We start from the raw sequence: 18026 nt of genomic DNA, 5'->3' as shown, positions 1-18026 counted from the left end.
TGTCAATGTCATGCTAGTGATTTACTCTTGGATTAATTTAATCAAGAAATTGCCTATTTATTCAACAGAATCAACCAAGCATTCTTTAGAAGATCTGATCTATGTAGTCCACCCAGATCATCCACATTAGTAGTTAATGTTACAACACAATTGAAATAAGATGAAAATATCCTCCCATCTATCATTCTTAAGAAGTTGCTCTCCACTTCTTCCTATTCTCTTATCATGCACACTGTCCACGTTAGTGGATTGCCACGTCATAATTCAGTTTCCAAAATCATCTGATCAGTCTTATTCCCTAAGGTCACGGCGCTGCATGCAAGTGTCCATCTCGCTAGGCATGCTCGATAAATCGCAATCAATACGTGCATGCAGTGATTCTAGCATCTCAGAAACTCCTCGTGTTAAATTCCTGGAAAGTGCGTCTCCTTAATTAGTTTTTGGCATTAATTCAAGGAGGTAGGCAACCAGACCAACGCATGCGGTAGTGTAATTTTGCATGCCTCAGAACGTGAGTGGGTGATTGATCCAATTAATGGCAGCACTGATTCCGTTTCAGCACTAATGATTCGTTCCCTAAAAAAAAAAACCACCGGTTCTTCTCATCTTCTCTCTCTCCAATATATACTGTGCTGCCGCCGACGATGCCTTCACGCGTTCTCGCCATCGAAGAGCTGCTCACTACTGCCGGCTCCAGGCCTCGTGATCGTTTCCTTTCTCTCTACCGCTCACGGAGCCCTGCAATCCCCACCGTCGAAGGTTATGATGGCCCAAGACTAACTCTCAGGCGTCGACAAGTTGAGCTGTACATGACGCCACCGCTGTCCTCCAAAATCACTTGCGCGAGAGGTGGGTGCTCTCCTTCCTCTCAATTTTCTCATATATGAACGTAATTTTTGAGTTAACTTGCATTGGTTTGATGCTCTGATTTGTGTGTGGTTTTCATGGTAGGAATCTCTTTTCCATCCCCAGCGACGTCCTCTGCGGCAACAAGTCCGGTCAGTCTCTCTCCCCCCAACTCATTTCTAACTCAACTACTGCTGACACATATATCGAGATGCGATGGATCATTGATGTTTCTTCAATCCGGTTGTTTTTTTTATTGGAGGCACTAGATGGTGAAAATTTCTTCTTCCTTTTGTGTTCTTTAGGGTTGTGGAAAGAACAAACAGATGAAGCTACCATGTATTGTTCCCCAACAACTGCATCTCTCTGTCTCCCTCCCTATCACACATGTTAATGTAGTACAAATTCGGTACTTTTATTGCTCATTTCTGGTTGCTTTGTAGAATCATATGGCATATTGGGGTTCATTTCAGGTAATTTGTTCCCTATGAGTAGTATTCCATTGTGAATTTTTTGGTATCTTTCTATACCTGAGTGATACAATTGTGTGATTGACATTGTTTTTCTTCCCAATACTGCAGGGTTCTACTGTTGTCACAACAATCATCTACCTACATAAATGAAAAATAAATATGAAGCGACTCTTATAAACATACTTGCATTCTCTCTCAAATTTACGATAACTACTCCTATAGATTTACTATACATGATTTTTTTATAGATAGAATAGAATATCAGTATTTGATTGTTCTGCTTCTAATAACAATCCAAACCACAAAGGTTTTTCTTGCAGAGAGATCACGTATGGGCTGTTCTCATTGTCCTTCAATTTAATTGCTCTTTGTTTATCTCATAAAAAAATTGCTCATTGTTTGCTGGTAGTGTGTTAAATAATACTCTATGTAGTAAAATGGAGTGCACATGTTTCTATTAAGTAACGATGACATTTTGTATAGTTCGTTATCTTCCGCTCAATAAGTGGATCAAGGTGGAGAAGGCAAGATGATTACTATTCGGGCAAATTAGTATGAAGTATATCTTTTTCTTGCTCCGATGCACTTCCAATAGACAACCAAATGATATTATCTTTAAATATTATGAAATATCTCATTACAATATATGTTACTTCTGTTAATGTTGGTGATGCATTCTTTTAATTTTGTAAATATGGAGAAAGTCTACCATATATTAATTTGCATGACTTTTTATAGCATTTAAAGCTCCATAGACATGTATTTATATTATTTGTTTCAATTAATCTTTCTCACTCTATGAATCCTCCTATACACTGCTACAAAATCCCGCAGCAACGCGCGGGGTATCATCTAGTTTTATTAGTGATAAGAAGACATAGCAATGACATTGTTCAAAAGTGGCATCACAAGTTTCAGGGAGTAGAAAAGAGATGAATCAATGAAGCCATGCAACCTTTGTGATGCTACTGTGTTATATCAACTATGTTATGAGAGGAGATTAAGCGAAACCATAACTCAAGGTACAGAGGTGGCCTGCGATGCATGGGATGTCGGGGCAACGGCACCGACACCACAACACAAATAGTTACTTGGGCAACACCCCACTACCCATGGTAAGGGCATCTCCAGCCGCGCCCCCAAGAAGGCCCCTCAGGTGTTTTTTCGTCCGCCGGCGTCAAAAAATCGGCCCAGTCGCGCCCCCAAGAGCCTAGTTTTCGCCAGCTCGGGCCGAAATTGGCGCAGGCGGACCCAACCCGAACCCGGCGCGCTGGGGGTCGCTCGGGGGCGCCGGGCGAATCGTTTTTGTCGCGAAGAGCCGTGGGCCCGCCGTGTCAGCGACTCTACTCTTTTCTCGCCCCTTCGTCGTCCTCATCGCCTCGTTTCCCGCGACGAATCAATGCCAAAGCTGCCGCGCGCTGCCGCGCCGGTCAGCCTCCATTGATGCCTCACGGGCGGCGCAGTGAAGGCTGGGCGACGCGTCCCTCGGCCGCCACGCAATCACGCCACGCGTAACGCGCCGGCCAAGCCTACCACGCGGCGTCTCCGCCTATAAAAGCCGACTGCAAGTGCGCCGGAGAGACTCACCCCGATCATCCACCGACGACGCGCTCATTTCTACCCCTTTCCTCCTCTCACCGTCACCAGTTGAGAAAGCATGGCCGAGCGTTTCCCAGGCGACGGCGCAGCGGCGAACGGATTCGGGCGCCGTCATCTGCACGAGGACGAGGCTCACCTCCTTTTCGAGGCCGAGTACCCAGTCCCGCCGGACATGCGGGTGCCCGGGGCGTAGAGGATCAGCGCCGGCGGCGTGCCGGTGCCCCGGTACCCATCGGCGCGGCGCGGCGTGCGGAGATCGCACGCATCCGCTCGTCCCTGCCGCGTGCGGCGAGGGAGGGGCCCCGGTACGTCCCCGACAGCCCAATCTGGGAGCCGTACTTCCGCTGCCGGCACGACGAGCAGCTCGAGGCCACGAACGGCGTCGTGCCCTCCGGCAGGTTCAACGCCGCCGGCCGGCATCGGTGGTGGGGCGTGCCCGGGCGCACGTTGGAGTCCGTCCTCGAGTACATCGAGGGTGGCAACACGCCGCGCCTCGAGTACCCCGCTCCTCCGTCCTTCTCACGCCGCCGGGGAAGCTCCTGGACGCCGAGGCGCATGGAGACCGGGGTGTCCTCCTCCTCGTCCGGCGGCTCTCCCTGCCTCCACCTCCGCCCCGTCAAGCCGGAGCCCCAGGACACGCCTGTCAGCGCGCGTACCCGTAGCTCCGGCGCCTTCATCGAGCCCAAGGTGGAGTCCAGCCTCCCCCCGGAGTACGAGGAGATAGCCCGGCGCGGCTTCTCCGACGAGGACGCCATGCGGTGGTCGCGCAACGACTACCTGCGCGAGGAGATGATCCGGCAGCGCCGGGCCCTGGAGGAGATCGCCGCCCGCAAACGTGGGCGCGAGGACGAGGACGGTGTCGTCGTCCTCGATAGCGACGACGACGACGCCCTCGGACCGTCCAACCCGCCGCGCCAACCGGGGAGGGATGCAGCAGGGACGGCGGAGGCGGAGGCGGGGACGATGACGACGACGACAGCGGTGACTACACGCGGTTCTACAGCCTCCTCGGCATGTAGAACCGCGTAGGCGGGCGGCGAGGCGGGTGGCGAGGGAGACGGCGGGGGTAGCCCGCGGTAGTTTTTTTCTTTTTTTTATAAAATATGTTTAAATTTGAACAAACTCGCCCGTGTTTGCATTGTGTTTGCGCCGAATTTAAACATTTTAAAAACCCATGAGGGCGCGACTGGGGGCATCACGCCCCCAGTGCGCGGTTTAGCGACGGTGCACCCCCAGGGGGCGATTTTTTGCACCTCCTGGGGGGCCCACGGCTGAAGATGCCCTAAGGATGCCACAGGCCTCCCAGCGGCTTCTACAACAGGTGCCGCCATCATCATGAGAAGGCAAACCTGTGCCATGAGAAAAAGTATGAAGACTTGGATGGTTCTACAGAACATTTTCCTCCAATTTGCTGAACAAACTGCACTAGAGAACAATGTACGCTACTCCTTCTCACAATGTGTTTGTTATGTCATACTGAACACTATATATATATATATATATATATATATATATATATATATATATATATATATATATATATATAGAACATGATGGCATGATGCTCACAAGGGAAACAATTAATAGCAAAGTGGAATGACTAAATAATCCACGGTGTTATCTTCTCGCAGCATATAAATTAGTGGTTACTGTGTATGTTTAGTCATAATTGATGATGAAGGATAAGCTTTAAATTAGGGAATCAAAAATAGATTTTTTTTTCCATTCTACATGCAAGCCTTGTACACTGAAAAGAAATCACACAAGCTATATACTCCCTATGTCCACAAATAAGTGTACAAGTAGAAATTTTAGGACATATTATTAAGTGGAGTAAAAAATGCCTTCGGAAGGTGCAAGCCATTATCTCTCTTCTATTTAATTACCCCACTGCCAATGAGCAAAGTGCATGTAGAATGTGAGAAGAGCATGTGTTGAATTTTATTAGTCTTCATTACCGTGTGATGAGAGAGAAACATTTTTTTTACTTTAAAGTGTCTTGTGAAGATAGAAGCACACTCTTTTGTAGACAAATTTTGAATGTCAAACGTACACTTATTCGTCGATGGAGAGTGCCTCATATTTTCACATGGCCTTTGCTCCCATTATTTCCAAAAATTCTTAAGTTTGCACTACATATATCTGTGTGTGTGTGTGTCTCTCTCTCTCTCTCTCTATATATATATATATAGAGAGAGAGAGAAATAGGAAAATCGATCATTTTTATGTTAGAATACACAATTTGCCTCCAGCTCTCATGAAAAAGTGACTTAACTTTTGCTTTTTTTCTAAAAACAATAATAGTGGCTAACAAAAATAACTAAATTTATTTTAATCTTTATTTCTCCTGTGCACAGGTTGCATACTAATTAAATTTTGTGAAACTTTGCAATATGATATATTCACATTCAAATATTCGATGACACATTTTAGGAAAAATACAACCAAGAGAATGATATGTTTTAGTTTTATTATTTATAATGGAAAGGGTGGAAGGTATTAAGAGAGAAGGGGAATGACAATAATAGCTATGGTGTTGTCGTCTCAGGAACATGAGAGAAACTAGCAGAATATGACAATAATAACTCTTTGTATGTTTAGCATTATTGTTTTGCTACTTATCAAACCAGCCTGTGGCCATCCAATTAGAAGCACCCACGTCGTTGGATTCTCTACCAAAACTCCCCCGCTCGAGTCAGTTTGCTTGCATGATTTTGCATTAATTACGATTATATTACTTCCTAACTTCTTCCCCAAATCTAGGGATGGTTAATTAAGGCTGTCCGTAATGAGAGTATCATACGGTACAACATGAATGGATTATAAGGTACTCCCTCCTTCCATCTATATAGGGCTTAATGCGTTTTTCGAAGCTAACTTTGACCAAATGTTAGTGCAATAATATATGACATGCAACTTACACAAAGCATACAGTCAAATTCGTATGTGAAAGAAGCTTCCAATGATATAATTTTCATATTATACATCTCATGTATAATTAGTCTTGTCAATAGTCAAAGGCGGTCTTGAAAAACGTATTAGGCCCTATATAGATGGAAGGAGGGAGTAGGTTTTTTGTCATCTGGACACAATAATTCAGAAGTGTCACTCTCTTGTTTCCACCGACCAGAGAATTGCTTCCAGCCACATATCAATTTGTTTGCATCAAAAGAAAAGGATACTTTGCTCTATGAAAGTTACATAAGCTTCAAAGGAATTACGGAGTTGTCCACGACGAACACATTGCTAGTGACAATTCTTTTTCAACAAAAAGAAGCATAATACATTATTTCCACCCTTGCCTGACAGCATCGTATCATGGAAGAGCTCCACATATACAGCTAGTTTGTCGCCAACAAGGAATCTGCCCTACAAATGGTGACGCCTCATCCCGTTCGTAATGCTCTAGACATCATTATAATATCCTTGACATATGCCCAAAACTGAGAAGCACGACTACAATTTTATGCTGCAAAAATATACATATAAAACATCAATCAGCGTCAGGCAATGCATGTGATTCAGTAAAAGAAGCATACACTTGTAGTGGGTGAATAATGAAGTTGTGGTGGGTGAATAATGTACATTTTTGCAGCATAAAACAAAATAATTCAGTAAAAGAAGCATACACTTGTAGTGGGTGAATAATAATGAAGCAATGCATGGCCATATTTCGGAAGCAATGCATGGTTCTCTCCAGATCAAGAAAAAAGAAACATATGCCTGCTCCCTCACACGAAATGAAGCAAACTCTCTCTCCGAAAGAAGCATATGCATTACAATGAAGAAACACATATGGTTAGGAAGCATGAAGAACATATATATATATACACTATCAGTTGGAACTTGGAAGCATGTATATATGAAAATAAAATCCTAAAAGATATTGCCCCCAAAATTGGGAAGCACATGTGCTTCATGTACGTGACAAATTCAGAGATAACAGTCGATGACTGAGCCATACAGTACACAATGGATTGTCCAAATTCGGGGCCAACAAAAAGGACTATACAACCATATATATGCACACATATAACGAAAAACCATATAGAACATATAAATAAATTAGAGAGGAGTATATCAAGACTTTCCTGGACACAATACCTAGGTTAGATGAGGATGGTTCCTGCAGATGATGGTGTTCGAGGGGGCGAATCTTAAGTGATGGCTCCGTTCCTCAACCAGGAAAACCCTATGCCCCGGTGAACCGGAAGCCGCGTGCCATGAAGGTGTTGAGAAATTAAGCAATTGTTCGATTAATTTAATCCAATAATAAATCATGAACATGACATAGGCAGTGTTAATGACATACTGAATTTTGATGATGTATGCACGTACTAGGCAGATAGTAGAAACATCTATGCAAACCACTAGTACTGCACACATGAAAGTAAACAGGAGAGGTGTAAATGTGTTATACCCTCCAGTAGGCCAGTCGGCCGTAGCAGCAGCTGCGATGGTCCAGCAATAAAGCGGAGGAGGAGGAGCGCGCGTGTGGAACACCTCTCCTTCCTTTACACCAACTCATACTAATGGGAGAAGAGCTCACCTTATAAGTTGGTATACATCTCTCTCAACTAGCCATGTGGGACTAAACTTCTCACCACTCAATTGACAACATGGGCCATTAGGGATTTTCTGAAATTGTTAAGTGGGCCTGTAGCTCAACTAATATTCAGCAGAAGGTACTCTAGAAGTCTAGATGATGGGGGCGGCAAGGGGGTTGTGAGCTCATTCCTTGTGTGCGTCGTGTAGAAGGGGCGCGGCCACCGGATGGGACGGCGCACCGGCCCTGTTAATCTCATGGTCCAATGGGGGATGGCTGAATCATGGCGCATGGATTCGGGGTGAGAGCTCAGAGATGGAGGTGATTTGGGAACAGGCGAGGGAGATGGGAACAGGTGGGTTTGGGGCTGGTGCAATTATTATGGGAGTGATTATGGGTGAATACATGGGAACAAAATCGCCCAGATTTGGAATCAATTTCAGCCATGAGATGAAAGCTGCATCGACGTCTCTTGACTAGTCTGAAGATTTGCTCCTATCAGATTACTGTTAGGAAGCGTTTCCCATACTTTATTATGAAGGATGAGATATTAATGAGGTCAAAAGATAGATGCATTTCAATGAACTATAAATATGTGCCTTGTACTTTGAAAAAACACCACCCAAATTGTTCGCCATAAATTTTGAAATAGATAACTAGGCGAACCTGGATTGCTTAATAGATGACCTCGGTGATCAATTCTGGAGAAGATGTGCTCCCTTATTTCAGAAAATTCATTTTTTTTTATGAATACTCAAATATTTGAGAGAGAGAGAGGATGTACTCATGTACCATATGTGTATGAAATCGTTTCTGGATTTCTCAATGCCATCCAGCCTACTAAATTAGCTGCCAATCGATCGATCTTGCCTGGAAGTAATTTCTGCCTCAATGTTTCTTTCTCCTAGTAATTAAAAAGGCAAGCATTGGTTCACCTTTTTGCTCTGGCTGTTGGGACCTTCGTCTTCTTCCTCCTCTCCAGCTTCCCACTTGAACTGCAGTAGCTGCCAACGCAAAACAGTCAGTGGAAAACAAGTCGCGTTTCAAAACCAGGCTGATCCAGATTGCCAGCTATCTTCTCTGATCCCAGGACTATACAAAAGGGACAGAGTAGACAGGCTTACTTGCCCGCTTTCGCTTCTCCGTTCAACCGAGAGTGAACGGCGACGAAACCAGTCACACGCAAGGAACGATATGCAACAGAGCAGGCTGTGCATCAAAACGCAAAAAAGACGGGGAAATAAAACAGGTGCTACTGATATTTTTTGGAGATGATTTGACAGAACATCGACCGAGAGCAGCAAGATGCCATGATATATTAGTAACAGCAGAACTGATCAGCACGCTTGAAACCAGTTCATCACCGCTACCTTTACTGTAAGACCAGTGGCTTATCCCAGAAATGCGCTGTTGAACGGCTCTTGGTTCCCCGCAACACGTCAAAACATAAGCGCGATGAATATGCCTGTAATTGGAATTAGGAACATATGCATTATACATTTTGCACCGGAAAAGGAGCTCTTCCTGAACCAGGTATTGAACAGAATGACAAATAAAATTAAGCGATGGAGATGCATTGATGCTTTTACATGTGTATTTAGAAGAAAAATGATGGTTTGATTTGCGTCCGCCTACCACTCCGCTACTAACAAACACTGTTTTATGATTGGTGAAAATGCCAGAACCAAAATAGATGCATTACGGACCTGCAGGAATTTCCTCTTTGTAGTCCAGTGCATTTGTCTTGCTGTAAGACTTAAGGGAGACAAGTAGCTAGCTCAGGATCGATCTGGCTCAGTCGCATCTCAGACCTACCAGAAAGAGTACAGTTGCATCAACTGAAGCTAATCCATAAATAATTTACAGTGTAGGCATAGAGTTGGAGAAACAAAAACTGGAGACGTCTATTCTTCTTCACTTCTTAATAAGGTCTTTAACAATTTCTCCTGTAAATAGTTAAAGTTGCCCTGGATAAGCTTCAAAGTTGCCCTGGACTAAAACTGAGACAAAACAGAGTGTGTGAGCAAAAAAAAAAACACAATCTTTGTGCGGCTCCGTCTAAATTAGTTTATGAATGGGCATCAAAGTTTAGTGCTACAAACTACAGGCATTGCCACACGGTCGATAGACTGGTCCACTGCATACCTTCTAACTGAAGTACCCACACACTACTACTACGCCCTATCAAACACATGCAAAGGTAAAAACAATATATGTAGGACAGGAGGAGCATTTCAATATTTCTATTTCTTATTAATCCTTCCTTCTGTTATTTCATAAACTTTAGTACTCCCTCAGATCAAAATTAATTGCGCCGACTTAGTACAACTTTGTACTAAGGTTGTACCAAGTCAAAGTTAATTAAGTTGAATCGGAGGGAGTACTTACGAAGTATTTCGAATCCTCCTATACAGCCCTGCTGTCCGACTACCAGAACCTAGGTTAGTCGACCGCATTGTTAACTAGCTTTCTACACATGAATTAGCTTTCCATATCAATAATGCTACCGTTTCTGACTGGCCTGGCCGGCCTTTCCATGTCAAGGGAACTATGGCTGCTCATCGGCGTTGTTGTCGTCGAGCTTCCAGGCAGGCTCATGGACTGCCTCTCCTTGTTCTTCGGCGGCTCCTTCCCATGGACGAACGAGATGAATCTTCTGAGGCTCTTCCACGGTTCATGCCTCAGATATTTGCATAGCATGATACCAAAGTAGAGTAGCAGCGCGAGAACACATGCCACACCACAGATTAGGAACAGACCAAGGAAGCTCTCAAGGCGGAGCTGGTTCGAGTCGACAAGCTCACTGTTGTCAGTTGTGCACTCCCCTGTATTGAGCCATTTGGCATGGATCCGCTGCAGCTCCCCATTCTCTGACAGAGACAGGATTGCGGTGGAGAGGTCTACTTGCAAAGGGGAGTCCCTTGGAAATGCCTGGCAGAATGAATTTGTAAGGTGCTACATTTCGATTTGTGAAACAAAGTAGCCGCAGGTAAGTGCAATAAAAGTTGCATAAACTAAAGACTAGACACAACTATTCAAAGTTAAAACCTCTATTCCAGGACATTAACAGCAATTTTTGTTCTTATATTCTAATTTAAATAAAAGAATATGGTTGAACTGTACTTACAAAGCCCCATCCTCTGCTGGTGAAATCTGTGCCAGCTACCGCAATCTTGCAGTAGGTTGACAAAAACAGTTCAACATAGGGGCGCTCGTCGACAATGGCCATAACACCTCCTTCCTTAGGGCCTATCTTGAGGGCTTCAGCGTATTCTTGTGGTGAACCAAGAGCTCTTAGCCTTGACCGTGAGATGTTGAGCTCCTTGACCATGTAGTCTTGTGCAAAAGAACCAACTTGGAAACCAATAGGATCATTGCTATTTTTCAGGTCCTCGATTCCTTTTATAGAAGTATCGAGTTGTTGCACGGTCAGGATGGAAGTAAGACTCGCGGTATAGCTGGATACAATTATCAAAACAACAAACAGCCATATGATCAGGACACCACGCCCTAAGGTGCTCATAGTATTTTCTCCTGCGAGCAGATACATATGAAATCACGAGTCATGCCTCATGCCTCAGAACAAAATGTTATAGCCAAAAAAAACACATAAGAGAGAAGGTTGGTTTACTCACTGTGTGCGAAGAACAAAGTCGAAAAGCTGAACCTGCAGGCAATAAAAATTGAAATTATAATCACAGCAAGGAATCACGCCATTATAAGAGCATTTGGCAAATACATGTGGAGAACAGGAGAAGTATGTGAAAACAGGAAAAAATATAGCAATGCATCATAAATATCATTAAGCGAATATATATGCTGTGCATGTATATATGTCTCACAAGATTATTAAGATAATACTCCCTCCGTCCCATAATATAAGAGCGTTTTGACACTAGTGTAGTGTCAAAAACGCTCTTATATTATGGGACGGAGGGAGTAGTTCATTGGTAATCACTAGATGCTTCATTTAGGTATGTTAACTGGCCACTGCTCTAAGGTGCTCGCTGTATGCAACATATTGCACAAGACTTGTTAAAACATCAACACTTCGAAAACAGGAATGATATACAAGAAGACGGTACAAAAGGTGCAGGTCAGCTCCTTACCAGAAAATAGTTATTATTTGTTGACATACTGAACCACGGAAATCGTCATTGATCCGATGTTCAAGAATCCAAATAACCACACCCAGAATAAGAAAGAATAGCCCTGTAACACACCACATCTCCAAACTAAATGGCTGCAAGAATGCCCAGGACGATGTTATATGCTCTTTAACCGGAGCCAAGATAACCAAGCCTGTTTCAATGAATGGCTGGGTGAAATCAAAAGTTACTGTCCGCCTCATTGTAATTGCAATATCCCCTATAGCTGCATCAAACTCCTGCAGGATAAGATGCCCCTGGTCAGCATGGTATATGATGAAATGGTTCGAGGAAGAAAAAAGAGGCATTCCGTACTTACATTTGATTCAATCATCTGTACGAGTTTGTCATAATTAGGATTTTCAGTACCATTCCCAAAAGGTACAAACTTGTAACTAACAGGATAAGGAAGCAAAGCCAATGCCTGAGTAAAGACATCGATGCAATAACCCTTCATTGACCCAGTAGCATTGTCTACCGTGACGATCTCTTTGAAGCTAAATCTGTTGGGAACACCAATTTTCAACTGCTTGGCATTAGAAGGAAAAACCCATCCTCGAGGCCTCTGTGCAGTCTCCCCAGGCCAAATAACATCATAGAGATGCTGATTGGCTAGAGAAGTATTAGGAGGCTTTGAATCTAGAGCCTCTGGAGAGACAGTCGACAACAAGCCAGAATACTTTGACCAAAAACCAATGGTCCGCATGCCATTTCCGATGACATTTATGATGTCATACGCAGGGTGAAGGAGGTTGCCTACAGCATCGAATTGCACTTGCCCAGATAACCCACTGAAGTTTACCTTTCTAATCTTCTCCAGTAATTTATTTCCCATGTCAAAAATGCTCATTGCTTCAAGGTGAAGAGTTCCTCCAGTTCCATCATGCAAGTCATTTGAAAAGGAAATCCTACCACCATCATCAAAGAAGGCATCCAGAGCATGAGCTACTGCCCAGACACTATCATAAACATAAAAACCATAAGTATTTATACAAACATCACTGTAGTTGTACTTTTTACTTTGCGTGCTCCATTTGGAGACCAAATTACTCTTCATCTTTGAGTTGGGAATATGTGGCCGTAAAGTAAGAACACCTTGCAGACCAGATATAGTCTCAACAGGAACTGATGAATTAGCATCAAGATATGCAGACAGCCAGTCAGTTGCAATCCACACATAGCCGTTGCCCATCATGTTCAGTTGGTGTGCAATAGAGAAAAGCTTGAGTCCAGGTTCAGTTCCAGTATGGAGAATGATAACACGAGACTCCATAGAACTGACACTAACCAACAAATTTATGAGGTCACTCCTTTTAGCGTTGGAAGGAAACCCAACCTTGTAGGATATTTTGCAGCGCTTTAAAGTAAGTGCATCATCCAAAGCAGCAATGCCATTTCTACCATAAACATTATCAATGTATATGGCAGTCACTATCTTCCAGTGGTTGTAGTCAACAACTTCTGCCACAGCCGCCATTTGATAGAGATCACTGGGACCCGTCCTGACAAAGAACGGGAACTGTATCGATGAAAGAGTTGCATCAGAAGCAAAGGACATCAAAGGGACTCGAAGCTCATTTGCTACGTATGAAATGATATGAGAAATTGTGGAGCACTGAGGGCCAATGAGTGCAATAACATCAGTCTCCATGAACTGCAAAGCTGATACAAGGAACACGGCATCATTGCCACAACTCCACAACAGAAGTAATAACTATTTGAAGATTGTGAAATGAATGAGTGGCATTAAAGCTAGCCTACCTTGAACCATGCCAAGGAAACCATCAAAGCAATTTGTATCCTTGATTTGAACCTTTAGTGTAGTTCCATTTAGAACTGTTGGATCAGAGTTGATATCTTCCAAGGCTGTATGGATGGCAACTGCCGCAACACCCCCGGTGGTGGAGTCAAACTGAAGAATAGACCCAATATTCACAACAGGAGGTCCTGTGGCTAAACTCTTGCAGATGCCATTAGGGAACAGGAGCAGAGAAAGAACCAACAACATGAGAAAAGCTATGTCCATTATGCCTCAAATGGCGCAAAGGCTACTGGACACTGTCTGCATGCTAGCAAACTATTTATGTGTTGGAAACGCCCTCCTGTAAGAAAAACCATTAGGCATATGTTATCATGATACCAATGCATAATTCTTCTATTCTCCAAAGTAACATACTCCAATTAAAAGAGTACCAACATTTGGAGCCTCAGCCCAAACGTTGAAAGGAAATCAGCAACAAAGAAGCGAAAAATCAATCTGAATGAAGCAATTGCAGGAATTTTAAACCGCTGGGTTGAATATCGCAAGGAAAAGCAACTTGAGAGAACAATGACAGATGATTCGACTAAACACGCTAAGTAAACACACCGAATCTAGTAAGCAGCACAAAAAAAATCGTTATGTTTCTGATTTAGAAGACTATTAGAAAGATACAGATCCAAGGTTGGGCCAGCAAGCATCCAAGAAAGTCAAGAAGCAATGTGGTCCTTAGGCTAAAGCCAAAACATGTGGCATGGCCATACTACACTGAACAGATTCCAGTTTCCAACACATAAATGTGCAGGAGCAGGTGCAGGTGCAGGTGCCAAACTTTAGATTATGCACTTGTCTCAATCATCAGACAGCAAACAAACAAACAGAACAGAACAGAACATACAACTTTATATGTAGTACTATGCTTAAGGCCGGGTGCTTCCTGCAACCAAACAAATGACAGTAAACGGTAAACAAAGAGCGCATATCCCAGCATTCTTATGCTTCTCGTGCACATTTTCAGCAACCGGCGGTAAACGGACTGAAACCTGGAAGAAGTGAAACGAGGCCAGCCGGGCCGACACCCTGCGCACAATCCATCGAACACCTTGCAGACGGGCACGCAGAGAGTAGACCAAGCGGCAACGGCAAGCAGGGCCGCCATTACCGGGGTATGAAGCCACAGGAAGTACACAGCTTTCCCTCCGATTCCTCGCTCGGAGTCCAAAGAAAAGGCGGGCATTGGCGGCAGGGAAGTAGGAGATCGGTGGGAGGATCCGAGAGGCGGGACAGAGAGGGATTTCGACTTACGAGCCGGATTCGGCGCCTCCGGAGAATAAATCTCGGTCTCCCCTCGGCCACCGGCTGCTGCGCCGCTCGGCGACGACGGACGATACTGCTCCTCAGGGCAGGGCAGGAGAGGAGCAGTACGAGGAGGATCCTATTCCCATGGCCGTGACGGGCTCCCACCGAGTGAGCTCACTATTACTGTATTTCCATGTTCTATATGTACTGAATTTGGTGACATAACAAACACATACTCCCTGGAACTTATGATGCCACTTTTGAACAATGTTGATATAACACAATAGCATCACAAAGTTCGCGCGGTTTCGTTGATTAATCTCTTTTCTACTCCCTGGAACTTATGATGCCACTTTTGAACAATGTCAACGTTATGCATTTGAGAAAATGTTGAACGAGTACTTAAACAATGTTAATCAAGAATTGGGAAATTGTTAAATGTGTATGGGTCCATGTATTAAAAATGATAAAAATGTTTGATCATGTATACAGAAATGTGAATCAAGCATTTTAAAGAGATGTTGAACAAGGGTTTGAAAATGTTAATCAAGCATTTGGACAATGTTAAATGTGTATAGAAAAAAAATGACCATGCATTAAGAAAATGTTAATCAAGCATTTATTTTTTTTGTAAAAATGGCAAAAAAAATTGTTGACCATGTATTGAAAAAATGTTAATCTTGTATTTGAAAAATGACAATCAAGCATTTAAAAAATGTGTACAGAAAAATCTTGACAATGTATTACAAAAATGGTTGGTTTGTATTTGAAAAATGTTAGATGTGTATTAGAAAAAAATGTTGTTGACGTATACAAAAAATGTACAGTAATAACCAATAGAACAAAGGAAATAAAAAAAAGAAAAAAAAAGAATGACAAAACAAAAAAAACGGAGTGCAAAAAAGAATGAAAAAAATGAAGAAGAAAAAAGAGAGAAAAAACTCAAATAAAACCGGCCTGAATCGCCTCAAGTAGGACGCGCACCTACAACTTATCACGAACGAGACTTGGGCGGACTGGTAGCAGCACCCACGCGGTCACCTTTTTTTTTTAGACAAACCCACGTGGCCACCTTGAGAAGACTAGGAATCGATCCCGGTTCTTCCTTTTCCTCATGTCTTTCTCTAACTATATTAGTGCATTTCAACGGGACCATATTAATTTTAAGATTTTAATATTAATATTTTCATACATATCAAATGACATTGACAACCTTTTTTACCATCAAATCCTCATACACACACTCCCTCCCTCTTCCTCACTCTCTCTCCCCTCTCCCTCTCTCTCTCTAACACACACACATATCGATCTTATTGGGTACAGGACCATAATCCATCTATTTCACACACACATGCTAGTGCATAACAATATGGATTATGTGTATTATATTTGCCACAACAACTGAGGGAATTAATTTCATGTAAATTGGCCAGCCATAGCTCCAAGGATACGCGGAGGAGGTGGCCCGGGTCGGCGTCGGCGCCGTCCAGCGCGGGCCATGAGCCTGCTTACAAGTGCGTCTGCACGCCGGCCACCCACGCCGGGTCCTTCAAGTGTCGCTTTCACCGCACCAACTCCCAGGGCCACAGCCACGGCCAGGGTCAGGGAAGCCGCCCTTCTTCACCTCCTTCACCGGCCGCGGCCAACGCGGTGCCGCGGCACCCGGCCTCGCCGTCCTCGTCCTTCGGCACCGTCGCGACCTAGTGACGCAACCCAAGAATCGGCCTTGAGAATCAAGAACGCTCGACAACGGAGAGGGAAAGAAAGATCATATACATGTCATAAGAAAGGGAGTTTATTTACTGCTCCCTCGATGTATTTTTTCCTTTGTTTGAAGATTGATTACTATCCGTGAGTTAAGGTAAGGTTAATGTGATTGAGCATTTTTTTTTTTGGAAATCAATGTGATTGAGTGATTTAAGGTAAGGTTAATTAACTTAGATTTGATCTTTAGCGATTGTTCGTGATTGATTCTACATTACTAAATAACTTGCGCCAGTATGGAAAGTTCTGATCTGTTCAGATTTCTTTCGTTGTGTGAGAGGATGACGCGAATATAAACCAATGAAGTAGGGGGAGGGGAAGGTGGAAGGAGGTATAAAAAAAACCAGCGAAGGTGGAAGGAGGTATAAAAAACCATGGGAGGTGGGATGAAAAAAACCTGAAAACGAGACTACCAACTGCTCCATTAGAAATAGAGATGTGCACGAATGGGCCGGCCCAATACGACGTGGGGAGAGGAAAAAACATCATGCACGTAAATCCTTGCAGTGCACGTGTTAGTTAAAGGAAACGTATTAGTTATTAACTCCAAGTAGTTTTGGTTTTCTCCTTAATGAATAGCTGTATGAAACTCATTAAACCCATTAAGTTATGTATGAAGAGCGGCCAACCAGTTATGCCACGTGGTATAAACTGGTTGGCCGTAGTGAAAAAGCTTTTGGGATATTATTTTTAGATGGAGGTGAAAATGTTTTTTTCTTTTTATATGAAGGTGATGACCTCACATATTTTTTTAAATGGAGGACTATGCTAAGTGGCGCTCGCTGTAAGGTTGCGTTGGTGATTTTCTTTTCTTTTCTTTTTTACTTCTTTTTCCAGACGGAGATAAGGATTCTCTATAAATATTTTTTTAGATGGAGATGAGGAGTACATGATTAAAAAAAAACATGTAAACAACTTTCTCTTAAGCGGTGCCACCGGATGACACTCCAACCATTAGTACACATGTAAGGCTGCAGTACCACAGGGAAGGCCCGCCGGAAAAATTAGAGTGACCATCGATTAAGCATGACACAAGCGGTTTGGATGCCGAACGAAAATCGTATATCTCTGTCTGGCAATACATTTCCATAGCCACTATAAAATTGTGCAAGCTTTCTCACGTCCCAATAAGCTTTATATATATTGTTGGAGGGATAACAAGGGCCTTTTCATTTGTATATTTATATATCCTTCTAATCAGACACCATGGTGGATGGGCTTGTAGGCTACATGCGGTGCCGCCGTAGCGGGAGCGGTGGGACTAGGAGTCACCGGATCTGGCCAGGAGTGGCTGGTCCCCGTCTCCAGCCATGATTGGCGTCTTGCCAAGTTCAAGCCTCCACGGATGCGACTGGCACGATGCGGCATCGTTGATCTTTTTCTACAGGTCTGGATGAAGAGGAGGGCGGCGTGGGGGTTATTAGCTTCGGACTAATAATGGTGGTTTGGCCCTGATGCTCTTCTTCCGCCAAGTCGTCTTTCTGCCAGATGTCGACCTCTTGGATCTGGCCGTTGATGAGGTCCAGTCTTTCCGAGCGGAGATCTATATGGATTGGTGTATGTCGCCCTGGATATCTAGATCAAAAAGGCTC

At 43.6% G+C, this 18026-nt stretch overlaps 1 protein-coding gene across 1 annotated transcript; it reads right to left on the bottom strand.

Moving 5' to 3' along the window:
• Nucleotides 1–6109: 6109 nt before the first annotated feature.
• Nucleotides 6110–14823, bottom strand: LOC125517166 (glutamate receptor 3.1-like). Its single transcript, XM_048682352.2, has 9 exons — nucleotides 14677–14823; nucleotides 13374–13714; nucleotides 11932–13274; nucleotides 11574–11851; nucleotides 11100–11131; nucleotides 10592–10998; nucleotides 9171–10395; nucleotides 7023–8929; nucleotides 6110–6387 (listed from the first exon to the last, which is right to left on the bottom strand). Exons 2-7 carry the CDS (start codon nucleotides 13636–13638, stop codon nucleotides 9946–9948), a joined length of 2775 nt encoding a protein of 924 aa, XP_048538309.1. The 5' UTR covers nucleotides 13639–13714; nucleotides 14677–14823; the 3' UTR covers nucleotides 6110–6387; nucleotides 7023–8929; nucleotides 9171–9945.
• Nucleotides 14824–18026: the final 3203 nt, after the last annotated feature.

This window comes from Triticum urartu, chromosome 6A (genome assembly GCF_056163025.1).
Source record: "Triticum urartu cultivar PI428250 chromosome 6A, HENAU_Tu73, whole genome shotgun sequence".
NCBI lineage: Eukaryota > Viridiplantae > Streptophyta > Magnoliopsida > Poales > Poaceae > Triticum > Triticum urartu.
The sequence above is the reverse complement of the archived record's forward strand: the minus strand, read 5'-3'. Positions and strand labels throughout refer to the sequence as shown.

Excerpts from the sequence above, each read along its gene's own strand:
- LOC125517166 (XM_048682352.2), bottom strand. The coding sequence starts at position 13,638 with ATGGACATAGCTTTTCTCATGTTGTTGGTTCTTTCTCTGCTCCTGTTC. Across the intron at positions 10,999-11,099 it reads GACTTTGTTCTTCGCACACA|GAGAAAATACTATGAGCACC; the intron begins GTGAGTAAACCA and ends ATCTGCTCGCAG. Across the intron at positions 10,396-10,591 it reads CCAGCAGAGGATGGGGCTTT|GCATTTCCAAGGGACTCCCC; the intron begins GTAAGTACAGTT and ends TCATTCTGCCAG.